Here is a 13,862-nt window from a genome sequence, read left to right on the forward strand (position 1 = left end):
ACGTTTTTATAAAATATGAATTATCTCCTCCTAACTAGTATTTATGCTCCCTGCCCCTAAGTTGTAAAACTGTAAACTATGTAATATGGAGGGGCATTGGAAACCATGCATTACTATCCATTCCTTTAAAAGATGAAGATATTAAGACCCAGAAAGTTCGTCCTGTAGAGTTAAACAACTATGAAATGACTAACTCTGACTAAAACTGGGGCTCACTCCTCCATGACAGAAATCTTTACTTATTTGCTAAGTTTAGAAATTATTAGAACTTGTCTTACAGAGATATAGAAAAAAATCTTCATAAACTCAGTAGTTCTTATTGAAAACTCTGAGGTAACAAATGAAATGAAAAATAAATCTGGAAAATAGATATTATGTTTAGTTCCAACTTTCTTTAATTATCTTTATATCTTAGGCATGCTTATTAAAATCTTAAACATTTTAATTAAAAATAACTTCTATATACTATGGACTTGGGTAAAGTATACTTTAGTGTATATAAGCATATAATGTATATAGGCGTCTATAACAAATTTGACATGCTAGTTTGAAAAAAGAAAAATAGACTCACTGCAATATTTCAAATTTAGAATGGCAAATTTTCACAAGGTTAATTGCGATATTTATAGTGAATTTGGTGACTAAAATATTGTAGGAGAAGTCTCAAAATTCAGTCTGGTCACAGGTTACATGTAGCTGTGACATTTCTTAGAACTAAATTATAATTTAAAGATGCTTACTTCTTTCAAAGACAATATATAAAAATTGTAACTTCATATTATTCTAATTATGAAATAATTTTAACAATTAATTTTCAAATTAAAATATACCGATACTTTGCAAGAAAGGGAATTTTTTTCTCCCCTTGGAACTAATAAATGTATAGTCCCTTCTCTGTGTTATTCATTTCATAATTTACAATGGGGAATGAACAATTAGAACAACTAAAAGAATGGGAATAGTCTGTCTTCTCAATGTAGAAATAGTAAAAAGTAATTTATTGAGAAACTAATCACTTTGTTAAAATTGATCTCAGTGTACTAAATTTAACAATTATATATGAACTTATTTCATGCATGTGTGTGTATTTTTGACTATCATACTTTACTAGTATGTCCAAGTTTAACAAAAGTGGTTAATGGCAAATACTAGGGATTAACAACAAAGTAGACAACCTTCTGGAGGTTAGATTAACTGTCTATTGTAATCTTGGGAGACTGCAATAATGCTCTCTTTTATCCAGAATGGAATTTTCTCTCAGAGTGTTAAATGCCTAATCGATATATACAGCTACCATTTTGTCTCTTAGGTTAGACATATTTTTGTTGCTGTTTCCGTAATATTTAAAGTATTCATTCCTCTTCAGGTAGAAGTCAATTGGCACTTATATTGCAAACACAATTAGTTTTTTGAGATAAGTATTTATTCTGGTACACAAAAATACAAATGCATTGCTTAGCATTTGAAGACTGTGTGTGTTGTGTGCATGTGTGTGTGTGTGTGTGTGTGTGTGTGTGTGTGTGTGTAAATGTAATTAAAGCAGCATCATAGTAGCTATTTGTTTTGGGACACACATAATGACATGATATGAGGATTGCTTTAGTTTCACCAGAAGTAGATAACAGCAAGAAAAAACTAAAGTGTAATCTCTGTTGGATAATTGCATTCATTGTTAAACATCTAGATTATAGGTTGTCAGCCTTAGTTTTGATTTCTCAGTTTTGTTTAGCACTGGTTAAGATATAAAAGATCAGCAACTCCATTCCTTGGAAAATGAACAAATCCCATAGCTATTTAGCATTGATCTTTTAGGTACTTTGAGGCTGTTACTGCTGAGCTACAAAGTAGATTCTATTCAATCCTCTAGAACAAAATGGATTGCAGATATAATTCTCCATGGCCACAGTGGGCAAGATCATTAAGTTTTGGTTAGGCACTATGAGACACTGATTAGACTTTGATTTATAAAAGACATTCAAGCCATGCTAACATTATTTTTTGCTTTTCTTGTAGCTCCTGTTAATCCTCATTTGAGTAAGTATATTTTCACTTTAAAAATGGCACTGTATTTGACAATTAAGAAAAATAGAAAATGCATAAACATACAAAGTTTATTTAGCAACTGTTCATATTTGGTTTAAAATAGAATGGCTTGGAAACAGTAAAACTGACATAATTGTAAATTTTAAATTTCAAAAGATATGGGTGTAAAGACAAATAATTTAATGTTGATAATTGACTTTTCCTAAATATGGAGCCATTTCCCCAACATGCTTAACATTTGTTATTTGTGTAACTGTAGTTTACACAGTTAACAAATGTTATTTGTGTAAACTACAAATAATAAACTGTTGTTTCTTTTGTGGCATTGCATATTATTTGTATTGCTATTATTTGTTTCTTTAATTTTCATTCTTTGATTTCTACATTCCACTCATGAAATATTATATTTACTTAGAAAGTTAGTATTTGAATGGTTTAAGCAAGAATTTTCATGGATCATTATTGTATATCCCAATCTTCTATGAAGAAGAAGATAATCTGAGCACCATCCTCTTGATAATATTTCATTTTAAAATTAAGAATTGATTTTTTGTCTTCTATTTTGTGTCTAGCAATATATTGTTCTTGTCTAACAAAAGAGAATAGCCACCTTTATACTCTTACACATATCCATTCAACATTCTCAATTTCCTATACTTAGTGAAGAAAATGTCCAAATCTTTTTTCTCATTTTACTGTATTCTCTTTTCTGCAATGGCCTTTAACTGATTATATAACAAAGACCAAATTCTGTAACCCCTGTTCTTGCTGTATTTCTTACCAAAGATCCTCTTTTACTCCACTTTTGCATATCAAAATACTAATACTGAATATTTTTATAGATCTTTATTGTTCACATCTTGTTTCAGTGCATAAAAGTTCATTTAGTCATCACAATGACCCTTTAATGTGGATATTATTACCAGCTCTTTGAGGTTCATTTTTCTTATAATGTTTAGCACAAATACTTCTTCCTCCATTAATTATTCCCTCGTTTTGATTTTCCATAACAATTTATCTTCATCTATGTGGAAGCTATTTTTGATTTTCTCATATCCTCCAGTAGACTGTAAGATACTTAAGAACTAAATCTGTTTCTAATTTCTCTCTACATCTCACTATCTTTGTGTCTATCACAGCATCTCATATTTAGCAGGTGTTCAATGATCATTTGCTAAAAGAACAAATACATGACAGTTTCAAGATGAATTAATGGCATAAATCAGGTTCTCCCTGGCTTCTACCCAGGGTACTATTGCTAATTAGTTACTATATTGATTATAATTCTTTTGAAGGTAAGTACTCTGACCGCACTTCCAGTAGAAATGTTTAAAAACAGTTGTCATGAGAAGATTAAAAGTAAATACAGTCCATTAATGGACACTTAGGTTGTTTCTATTTCTCATATATTGCAAATAATACTGCAGTGAACATGTAAATGTACATATCTCTTTGAGGTACTCATTTCATTTCCTTTGGTTATATATTCTTAAGAGGTATTGCTGGATAATATGGTAGTTCTGTATTTAGGTTTTTTTAGGAACCTTCATACTGTTTTCCATAACAGCTGTACCAATTTACATTGCCACCAATAGTATAAAACTACTATACTCTTTTGATTACTGTAGCTTTACAATATATTTTTAAATCAGTAAGTGTGATGTTTCCAGCATTGTTCTTCTCCTCCTAATTGTGTTGGCAATTTGGGGTCTTTTGTGGTTCAATAAGAATTTTAGGAATATTTTGTATTTCTATTAAAAATAAAAACACGCCACTGGCATTGTCATAGGGATTGCATTGAATATATAGATCACTTTGGGTAGTATAGAAATTTTAACAATATTAATTCTTCCAATCCAAGAACACGAGACATCTTTCCATTTATTTTTGTCTTCTTTAATTTCTTTCATCAATGTTTCATAGTTTTCAATGTACAAGTCTCTCATCTCTTTAGCTAAGTTTATTCCTAAGTATTTCATTCTTTTTGATGCTACTGAAAATGAGATCGTTTTCTTAATTCCCCTTTCTGATAGTTCATTGTTAGTGTGTAGAAACACACAGATTAATTCAAAGGCATGATCCCAACTTCAAGGGCTCCACTCCCAGGAATATCTGATAAATGTAACCCATTGCAGGGGGAAAAAAATGGGAGTTTTTATTATTTAGATGTTTATATCTTTATGAATTGCAGGGAATCTGTACTCAGTTTTGACTTCATTATTTACTAGCTGGAATTAGCCAAAGCTTTCTCCTACATGAACCTCATGAGTTAGCATTTCTGTATTTTCATAGAGTTCTTATAAGTTTGAATGAAATAATATAAACTACGTGGGGTTTTTTTTTCAGTTAAGGATAATTTTAATTTTGTATCTGGTGGAGATTATAAACTCCATTATTTACCCCCCTGTTTCAAGCAGGGTCCATCCCAGTAAGAAAACCTTTTGATACCTAGAAATATTACTACCACCCTCATTTTAGGGACACTTAAGGAAAGCTCTCAGTGAACTTGTTGGGCCTTAACTCAGCATGTGGCTGGCATCCAAGAAATCCCAGTCTTTCCACAGGGTCTTCATAAAGTTCTCTTCATTACTTTATTTCTAGTGAATTTCAAGCACCTGGCAAATCTACATTCAAATAAAGCATGAAAGATAACTACTTTTAAAAATAATTTGCCATTATCTTCCCCTAAGTAAACTTCCATTTGTGCAAATGGGTATACGTGAAAGCATCTCGAGACATGGAGTGAAAAATTGTAACCTCAAGGTATACAGCTTTAAAGTGCTGTTGGGTAAATTAATAAAGATCTTTTTCTAATTGACAGTTTTGTTTGGATTGTACCTATACTTGAACAATGAAAGTTGGGGAAATTCTTCAGCCGTAATACAAGCATGCATTGTATTCTTTAATTTCAATTATCTGGATATTTCAGAGGAAAATGGTTTGGGTTTAAATTATTAAATAAGAGACTGCTTTACATATCAAGATTATTTTTCATTTTCATTAAAATTGAAATAGTTTTAAGTTTAGTCATCATCTCGTGCATTATTTTGGCTATGGTGCCATTATTGCAATCTTGCATTATTATTGCTGTATAATGTTTTAATTTTTTCCTATAAGAATATTGCAATATTTGTATTCATTTAATTTATCTTAACTATTTTAATTAAAATTTGTCAACAGGAGAATTTCACTGTGGATTTGAAGATGGTAACATTTGTTTGTTTACCCAAGATGATACAGACAATTTTGACTGGACAAAGCAAAGTACTGCAACAAGAAATACAAAATATACTCCAAACACTGGACCTAACGCTGATCGTAGTGGCTCCAAAGAAGGTATGAGGGTATGAAATGTTGTGTTCATAACAATCATACTCCAGCCTTGGACTTTTTAGAAATGCTGTTAATATGAAATGCAAGATAATGTTTAGCAATAGATTTGAAGATTTTGGAATAAAACATGAAATTTTTATGTACCATACAAATAATTCAGATATTTCCAAAGTCTGTAATCATTAATTTTCACTCAGAACTCACTGACATATATAGAGTTTAGGAATTTTTTTTTGATAATTCAAGTCTAAAATTCCAATTTTGTCTCAAGTTTTTATACATTTTAAACAATTTTATCTTTATATAGATTATTTATTCTTTATATTATGTTTGTATATATACATTTTATAAATGAGATGCAGACTCTCCTATCAATCTTTACTTTGTATGAAAACTCTAAAACTTCTCAGTGATTTTAAATTTCATGTTGCCTAATAATAATTTGCTTAAACATTTTATTTTGTCTTTTTTAAGGTTTTTATATGTACATTGAGACATCTAGACCCAGATTGGAAGGAGAAAAGGCTAGACTTCTCAGCCCTGTTTTCAGCATAGCTCCCAAAAACCCTTATGGACCCACGAACACTGCATATTGTCTCAGCTTCTTTTATCACATGTATGGACAACATATAGGTGAGATGGAAAGAATTACTATGTTTATTCAAAAGTAAATCGTAACTCAGAAGAAAAAGGTCACAAACACCTAGCATGAAATCAATTTTAGTCAAAGAGTATCATCATTGACTTTTAAACGGCTTACCAGCAAATTGCAAAATAAGATGCTAAGAATGTTCCCCCATCATGTCCTAATTTCCCAAATTTATATTAAAATTTGAAATTTGGGTGCATTATCTACCTCCTCTAGAATCTTAATTCAGGCAGACCATCAATAGGTTAAGTTCTTTATGAGATCTTCTTGGAAATTAATACCAGTATAATTTACTCTGTTTCTTTCCAAAGAAATTTGCTTGAATAATGCCTCAGTGTATATTAATGACAGTGAAAAGAAGCATTGCCATACTCGGAAGACAAGTGCTTTTAGCACTATCTACACATTTGGAATATTGGTGATAGTTTCTTGTTTATAAAGTATGCCTAACACACCTAGTAGGATTTAAGAACATCCTTGATCCTGAAAAACATACAAATATGAAGACACACTTCCTGCCCTTAGAGACCTTAAGAATAACAAAGGCTAAGATGAGTAAATACGCAATCATACTAGACAGAATACCACATAACCTCGAGAAGGAACCTAACAAACCTGGTAAGGGCAGTGGGTGGAAGGAATTCACGCAGATCTACAATTCTTTATGTGCAATTCTAAAATCAAAACAACTGAACACAAAATTGTTTTAAACGTGATTATCTGCCAACACATGCTAACCTGATCTACATGTGTTAGAATATCTGGCCTGAACTAATATGAACATATGTATAGTCTTTATTTATCCAAATGAGTGTGAACATATGTACTATTTACAGCAAAAATATTACTATGTTTAATTATGGGATTCTGTTTCAGTTCTTTCCTGGGGATGTTACATAATATACAAGACATACCCTCTTTTAACTTTCTAAAGTAAAACAAAATTCTGAATGGTGAAGCATATCTAGCTCCACAGAGATTGGCAAGGGATTGTGGATCTCTGTCTATTTGGAGGATAAGGCAATGCTTTGGGACAAAGGGAAACGTTTCTCTATGAAAGAAGTGTACATTTTCAATAGACAGAGATAAGCATAGGGAAGATTAAAGCACTGGTAATGAGGAAGTAAAATGCAAGATATGAGGATAATATGGTCTTAAGATAAATTTAACAAAATAAAAGCGTAAATATTTTCATATAAAGTAACAAAATTGTGCACATGATATATACCAGCTACTATACTTATTTAAGTGAAGTAATCCTTTTAATAAATTTATAAAAATGAGCATCATTATCCATCTTTCACAGTCGAGAAAACTGAACCTCAGTGAGTTTGTATGAATTACAAGTAACTGGTTATGCTGGTGTTCAAATTCATAGCCAACATTATTACTCCATATTCTTCACAGTGGAGCAGTAGGTGACAAGCCCAGAAAGGAAAACTCTTATGCAGCAAAAAATGCCCTCAACATGAAGTTAGGAAACCTGGGTGCGAATTTGGTTGTAGCAGTCAGTCACTGTAAGCATTTACAGAAGTCACTTAAAATGTCTAGATCTTGCTCTCCTCATCTGTAAAATAGGAATAATAATTCCTAATTCAGAAATATGTGGTTCAAGTTAAATGAGGTAACATATATAAAGTCTTCTATCAGATGGTAGACACGCATAATCTTAGGTTACTTTGAATTTCAAAGAGCAGCAATATTATCAATAATAAAGTAATAGCTAATATTTATGAAGTAATCATAATGGACCAGGCCACGATTCCTAACACGTGATGGATTATTTCTCTTAATGTTCACAATAAATATTTGCACTCATTAAAATTGTTATCCTGTTTTTTATAGATAAGGAAACTAAAATATAGAGAATTTTAATTACCATGCCCATCATATCATAACTGATAAGTAGTGAAGCCAAAATACTAACCTGGGAAGCTGGACACGTAGTTTGCCTGCTTCGCCACTCTGCAGGGAGACCTTTGCAATGTTGTGAAAGCTTAGCTATTTAGTAGTCAGGGCGGAATTATTACGGATTTTGTGCAGACAACAAGCATAGTGAGATATATGATTTGGAAAAATAAATCTTATAACTGTGGGTAAAATTATTGAGAAACAGAATATGGACTGGAAAAGCAATTAGAAATCTGTGAGAATAGTCATGGGTTCACTACGGCCTAAACTATGAAGGAAATAAATCTCCACACAATTGCCAAACCATCTTACTTATTATGAGATTACTCTCATTACAAACAGAATTAGCTCAACTCTAATTCTTCCCTTTAGTTGATGAGGTATGATTTTACTTACTCTCTATTTCGAATATATTTCATGGACTTTTTTTTCTCCTGATTTACCTTGGAACAGGCATATTTAAAATGGTTTTTAAATAAATAATTCCAAGATCAATATATTGAATTACTTTAATGAGTAAACTATGTATTTACCTTATTTTTGAGGCTCCCTACCTTAGAGCTCCCTCTCAAACTTTCTGCATATTTATGCTGAATCCCAAGATAATTTCAATATACTTTTAACTTCACAGTTGTTATTCTTATGCTCTTTATTGTCAGTGAATGCCTACTTGTTCTGCTAGTTTTGTTCTGCTTATTTCAAAGAGAAGGCAGTTCTCCATTTCTTCCATGTTCTCAAATATTTACCACTTTGATACCTGTGCCATTTCTCTGCTTCCTCAGATGGTTGAAGGTTGCAGGTATTAGGTCTGTCACTTGGGTCTCCTCTCAGCAGGGCACAGTCATGCTGCTTACTAAAATCTAGGCAAAAATATCTGTTCCAGACATGACTAATTAGTGATGGCTAGGTGAACTACCTCATTAGAGAGTTGCTGCCTGTATCTAAAACCCTTCCTCTTTGCAAATATTATTCTAAGACACTCATTCATCTGTTAAACTGGTGTGCATTTATAGTCACTGGTTTTTACAAATTTCAGTCTTAGTTTTATTCCTTCTTTTGGAAATCCAGATTCAAAAATGATTTGTCCTGGATTTCTAATAGCCTACTTGCAGTTATTACTTCCTGGTCAACCATAAATAATCATTGCTCTTTTAACTGGGACTAACGGACAATATATCACTGAGAAGAGTCACAATTTTTTTAATAATACAAAAAAGGGTGATCAGTTATTCATTATTTAGATAAGAGGTTCCTCTTTGAAATAAAGTCAGATATGTTATATTACTTATCTATTGCTGCATGATAAATTTCTCCCACATTTTGTACTTTAAAACTAAAAACATTTTGTACTTTAAATCATTTATGATCTCATATTTTCTGTGGGTCACGAGTATGGGTATGGCTTATCTGAGTGTCTGTAGTTCTAGGTCTCTCATGAGGTTGCAGAAAAGCTATCAGGTAGGACTGCTGTCTAATTTGAAGACCACATTTGGGGACAATACCCTTCTAAGCGCACTCACCAGGTTTTTGGCAGGTCTCACTCCCTCACAGGTGTTGGACTAAGGATACTGATTTCTTGCTGACTGTTGGCCAGAGGCTTTTCTCAGTTTTTTGCCATGTGATGTCTCTATAGGACTGTCTCATGGCAGCAGGCCTCCTCCAGAGCAAGCGATCTATGAAGAGAGAGCAAATACATGCCCAAGAATTTTTAATAACTTGATGACTGGAGTGATATCCCATAACTTATTCTATTTATTATAACTGATTGATTGTTCCAACTCACATTCAGGGGGAGGAAGTGACACAAGAGTGTTAATCCTAGGAGGTTGAAATCATTGGGTAGCATCTTAGAGGTTATCTGCCACAGTGGTACAATTTCTTGTTAAGTTTCCATCAAAATTGACTTAATAAAAAATAAATGAAAGCTCTAATGTGTCACCCTTTAACTGTTGATTTATATGTACATGATATAATACAATGTACATGATCTGGCTATTGACAATAATATAAGACTATTTCAGCAATCCTATGATCACTAGGAGGCATTTTGATTGATTAATCAGCTAAATTTCTAATTTTCTTACAAAGAAATTGAACCTCATATGAGGTCACTGGATATGACAAGAGCTTATTAAAAGTCAGTAAAATAGGTACTTCATTTATTTCTAGAAATGCGAATTTGAAATATAAGCATCATAACATACCAGGAAATTAAATATAAAAATACAAAAGACACTTATGAATACATTCATTGAACTTGATAACAATGGTTCAAATACAGTTGTGCCTCTAGAAAGCTAATTTCACTGTGGAACAAATGGGAAGCAAGGAAAAGGAGTTCATTAATGACATCTGTTGTCATGAATCTTGAGGGTAAGGAAGAAGTGATGAAGTAGAGATATGTGGGATTGTAAAAGGACTTAAATAAGAGAAAAAAGAGATAAAAGAAAGGGTAAGTTTAGAGATACACAAATCAGAGGGAAGCAAGTTTCTTGAAGAGATGAGAATTTAGAGGTCTGGTGGGGGATTAGCCTTGAAGAGGATACTAATGTCTCTTCTACTGAGATGGGATGAAAACAATTAAGAATGTGGCTTTTGATTCATTCTTAGATGCAAGAACAGCAAACAGATGTGAAATTTGTCTTCTTAACAGTTTCTATTTTCTGTTTAAAATAAATGCAAAGGTTTCATTTTCAAAGAGTAAACCATTTTAGGAAAGTGGTAAAAGGAAATCGGTACTGATCAGGGATATAGAGAGAGCTGGAGAGGTTGGCGATCAGGACATCAATCCTCAGCGTTTTGAAATGTATTTTAGGATATAATGCTCAGTTCGACTCTCCATCCCTTCTTGTGTATTGTACTGAATTAGTCTGCTAACCGCCTTCCTTGCTGTCTCTTTGGCCCCTAGTTTCTGGGGATAAAGATCATTCTCTAAAACTAGTAACGTAAGGACCTCAAGGATACATGCTTTTCCGGCATCTCCTTGGGGCAGCTCCATGGTTTATTCCAGTTATACCTGAAGTTCTCCAAATCAATCTATGTTGTATCTGGGGCTTCTTTACAGACTCTGTTTTTTGTCCTACTTGAACTGTATACTTTGGAAGAGTAGAAACAATGATTCTTCTCATCACATGGTACCCTGCAAATGTAAATGTTTATTTGACCATCCATAAATATTTGTTAAGTAAATGAATATTTTTTAAAACATATGGTAGAAGTAGTACTTTTTCACCTCTTTAATCATCTAGGTTACTCATATTCTTCCTTCAAAATCCAACTCAAAGACATCTGCTCAAATTCCTCCCCATCCTCCCTGCTCCTTCTGTTCTCCTAACACCTGGTGCACATCTTTATCATAATGTTTGTCACCCTGACCCCTGTTAGACTGTAAGCTCCTTGAGAGCAATAGCATGATTTATTTATATTTGATCCTCTGAAAAAACAAATGCTCAATAGATTTTTAAAAAATCATCCAAAAATAGATACTTTAGTTTCTGAGTGTGCTAGAAGAATGACAACATGAGGGAAATGAAAGTATGAGTTTAGATTGAAACCAGAAGGTAGTTTCACCAAGACCTTATAGGATAGGTTGGAAAAAAAATAGAAGTTAATCACTGACTTAACTTGAATTTGAATTTAAGTTATCTGGCAGCTAAAGTGTAGAGGAAAACAAAAGTGTCACATATTTCTTAATTAATTAAAGGGAAATTTATCTTTATGAAAGTACTTAGTATTTTGTAAAAGTACTCAGTATCTATAAGCAATATAGATATTGCTATACTATATAGATATTGCTATACTCTTAGCAATATCTTCATGTAGTATTTTTAGAAAAAACATGAAACATGTACAAATAAAAATTGTATATACTGAAAGACCATAATAACATTAAAGAATAAAATTTGGGTTTTCAGCTGAAATATTATGATCCATGTTACCTTATGATGATCTAACAAAATGTAGAAATAAAATTTAATGAATCTGAAATTAACCTCAATTAAGTTTCTCTTAATAAGATATCTCAGGTTATCCTTTAGCAAGAGCTGGATTAAAGCTTTCTCAGTGCTGACATTCAAAGATTTTTAAAAGGGGACTTAAATGTTTTTATACAAGGTGTAGAGAAAGCAAAGGTGACAATCTTTTGCATGATTTTAGGAGTCTGATTTTTATTCTTATTTTAGTCAAAGATCATATTTCTTCTGATTAGTATTTTTTTAAATCAACATTTTTGCTTATATCTCAGATATATTTGTAAAACAGAAAATCTACTCACATATTTTTCCCCTTGGCGTTAAATACCGTGTGAGAGTCGATTTGAGCTTGAAAAAAAAAATATTAAGGTGCCATTATTTTAGAGTCTTAATTACATTGACTGTAGAAGAATCTCAGCAAAATAAATATGTAATTTTGAGATACTTACATCTTGATAATTTCTCAGAATTAAGGTCCTTGTAAAAGACAATTCCCTGGTGGCTGAGAGAATAGATAAAGTTATTTAGTATTCTACATTTAAATATTAGAGAATAGCTACCTACAGTGGGCTGTTAGTTAATAATTGATATTAAGCCACTCTTTCTGTTAAGAGTTATATAATGCTTTCAGTGAAGTCTTGTTTGTAGTTAATACTGATAATGCCAATGTCATCAGTGTGAAAACAATGCAATAGAAAGAAGACATTCATTCAGTAAACTGCTTTGTTAAATTAAGATGTATTTTTTAAGGGGGTGGTAGATAGACTTCAACCATGATTTATTACCACGTATAATCAAAATATTATTACAGATCCTTGTCACAGACTCTCTAATAAGACCATATGTAATATGTAGTACATTTACCTTTTAAGTCTCTGGTTATGAACCACCAATTGTCCCTAAATTTATTTTCTTCCTATTTAATTATTCATTGATGATGGTCCTGTTGAGGAAGAAGTTTTCCTCTACTTTTCTGGGTTCTGGGTGGTCTAAGAATTAAATTGACATGAGATAAATTAACAGGAGAAAATCAAACAAAGTTTAGTAATGTGTATACATGGGAGAGACCCAGAAAAACTGAGTAACTCGTCAAAATGGCCAAAGTCCTCACCTTGACTACCCTCGTCAGCTAAAGATAAAAGAGGATGTTGAGGGTAGGGAGAGTCAGCTATGGGAGGTTACCAGGAAAAGTGCAGTAACTGGGTGATTGTGATGCAGATTTGAGTCATTGCCTTCTCTATTGATAAGAGTTTCTAGAGACCTGGTTGTCCTCATGTATACATGTGTCCAGGTATAAGAGGGAGACACACTTACAAATGGAGAGTTCCCTTATAAATGTACATGTTTCTTACAAAGGGGCAACTCCTACTTGGTTTTCAGAGTCTTTCCCACTTCTGCTGTTTCTCAGAAAATAACAAGCTTAAAACAATTAATATGCCAAAGAGATATATTTTAGGGTGGCAAATTCTGATCCCCTACATTGCCTCAGACAAGGTATAGTAGAAGCTAGGATGTTTAAACAAAATTAATAATGTGACTGAGAAAGTCTTGTGTTTCAAATATACATCTCATTTTCAGTGTAATTAATAAACAGTATTATTTCATCAATCAAATTAATGATAAGCAAATAAGTTAAATGCTTTTGTTTCTCATCCAGTGTACCAGCCTTTTTAAACTAACTTCATTGGAAGTGTAGGTTTATTATGATGAGTACTTTTACCCTTAGGTCTTAGATTCACTCATTTCTGTTCAATAGGATGAATTGCACATGCTATGTGCCTAGTGGTGTTTAGGGAACTATAAAGGATAAAAGAGAATTAAGATAAAAGGTCCTTATCCATCAAATAGTTTATAATTTATTTAGGGTAATAAATTACTGAATAAAAGCCAAAAAGTAATATACACCAAAAATGCATGATAGGCCCATGCCATGGGTGAACAAGGAGAGAACACCT

General features: G+C 32.3%; 1 protein-coding gene across 3 annotated transcripts in view; it reads left to right on the plus strand.

The window, feature by feature from the left end:
* MDGA2 (MAM domain containing glycosylphosphatidylinositol anchor 2) overlaps positions 1–13,862 on the plus strand; it is a 310,614-nt gene that overhangs the window by 266,883 nt on the left and 29,869 nt on the right. For all 3 annotated transcript variants that reach the window (XM_079911897.1, XM_079911896.1, XM_079911898.1), the window contains 3 exons: positions 2,014–2,034; positions 5,224–5,379; positions 5,851–6,009. In XM_079911897.1, the coding sequence (XP_079768023.1) occupies positions 2,014–2,034; positions 5,224–5,379; positions 5,851–6,009 (336 nt within the window). The remainder of the gene's footprint in view (positions 1–2,013; positions 2,035–5,223; positions 5,380–5,850; positions 6,010–13,862) is intronic.

Source organism: Stenella coeruleoalba (assembly GCF_951394435.1).
Source record: "Stenella coeruleoalba genome assembly, chromosome: 2".
NCBI lineage: Eukaryota > Metazoa > Chordata > Mammalia > Artiodactyla > Delphinidae > Stenella > Stenella coeruleoalba.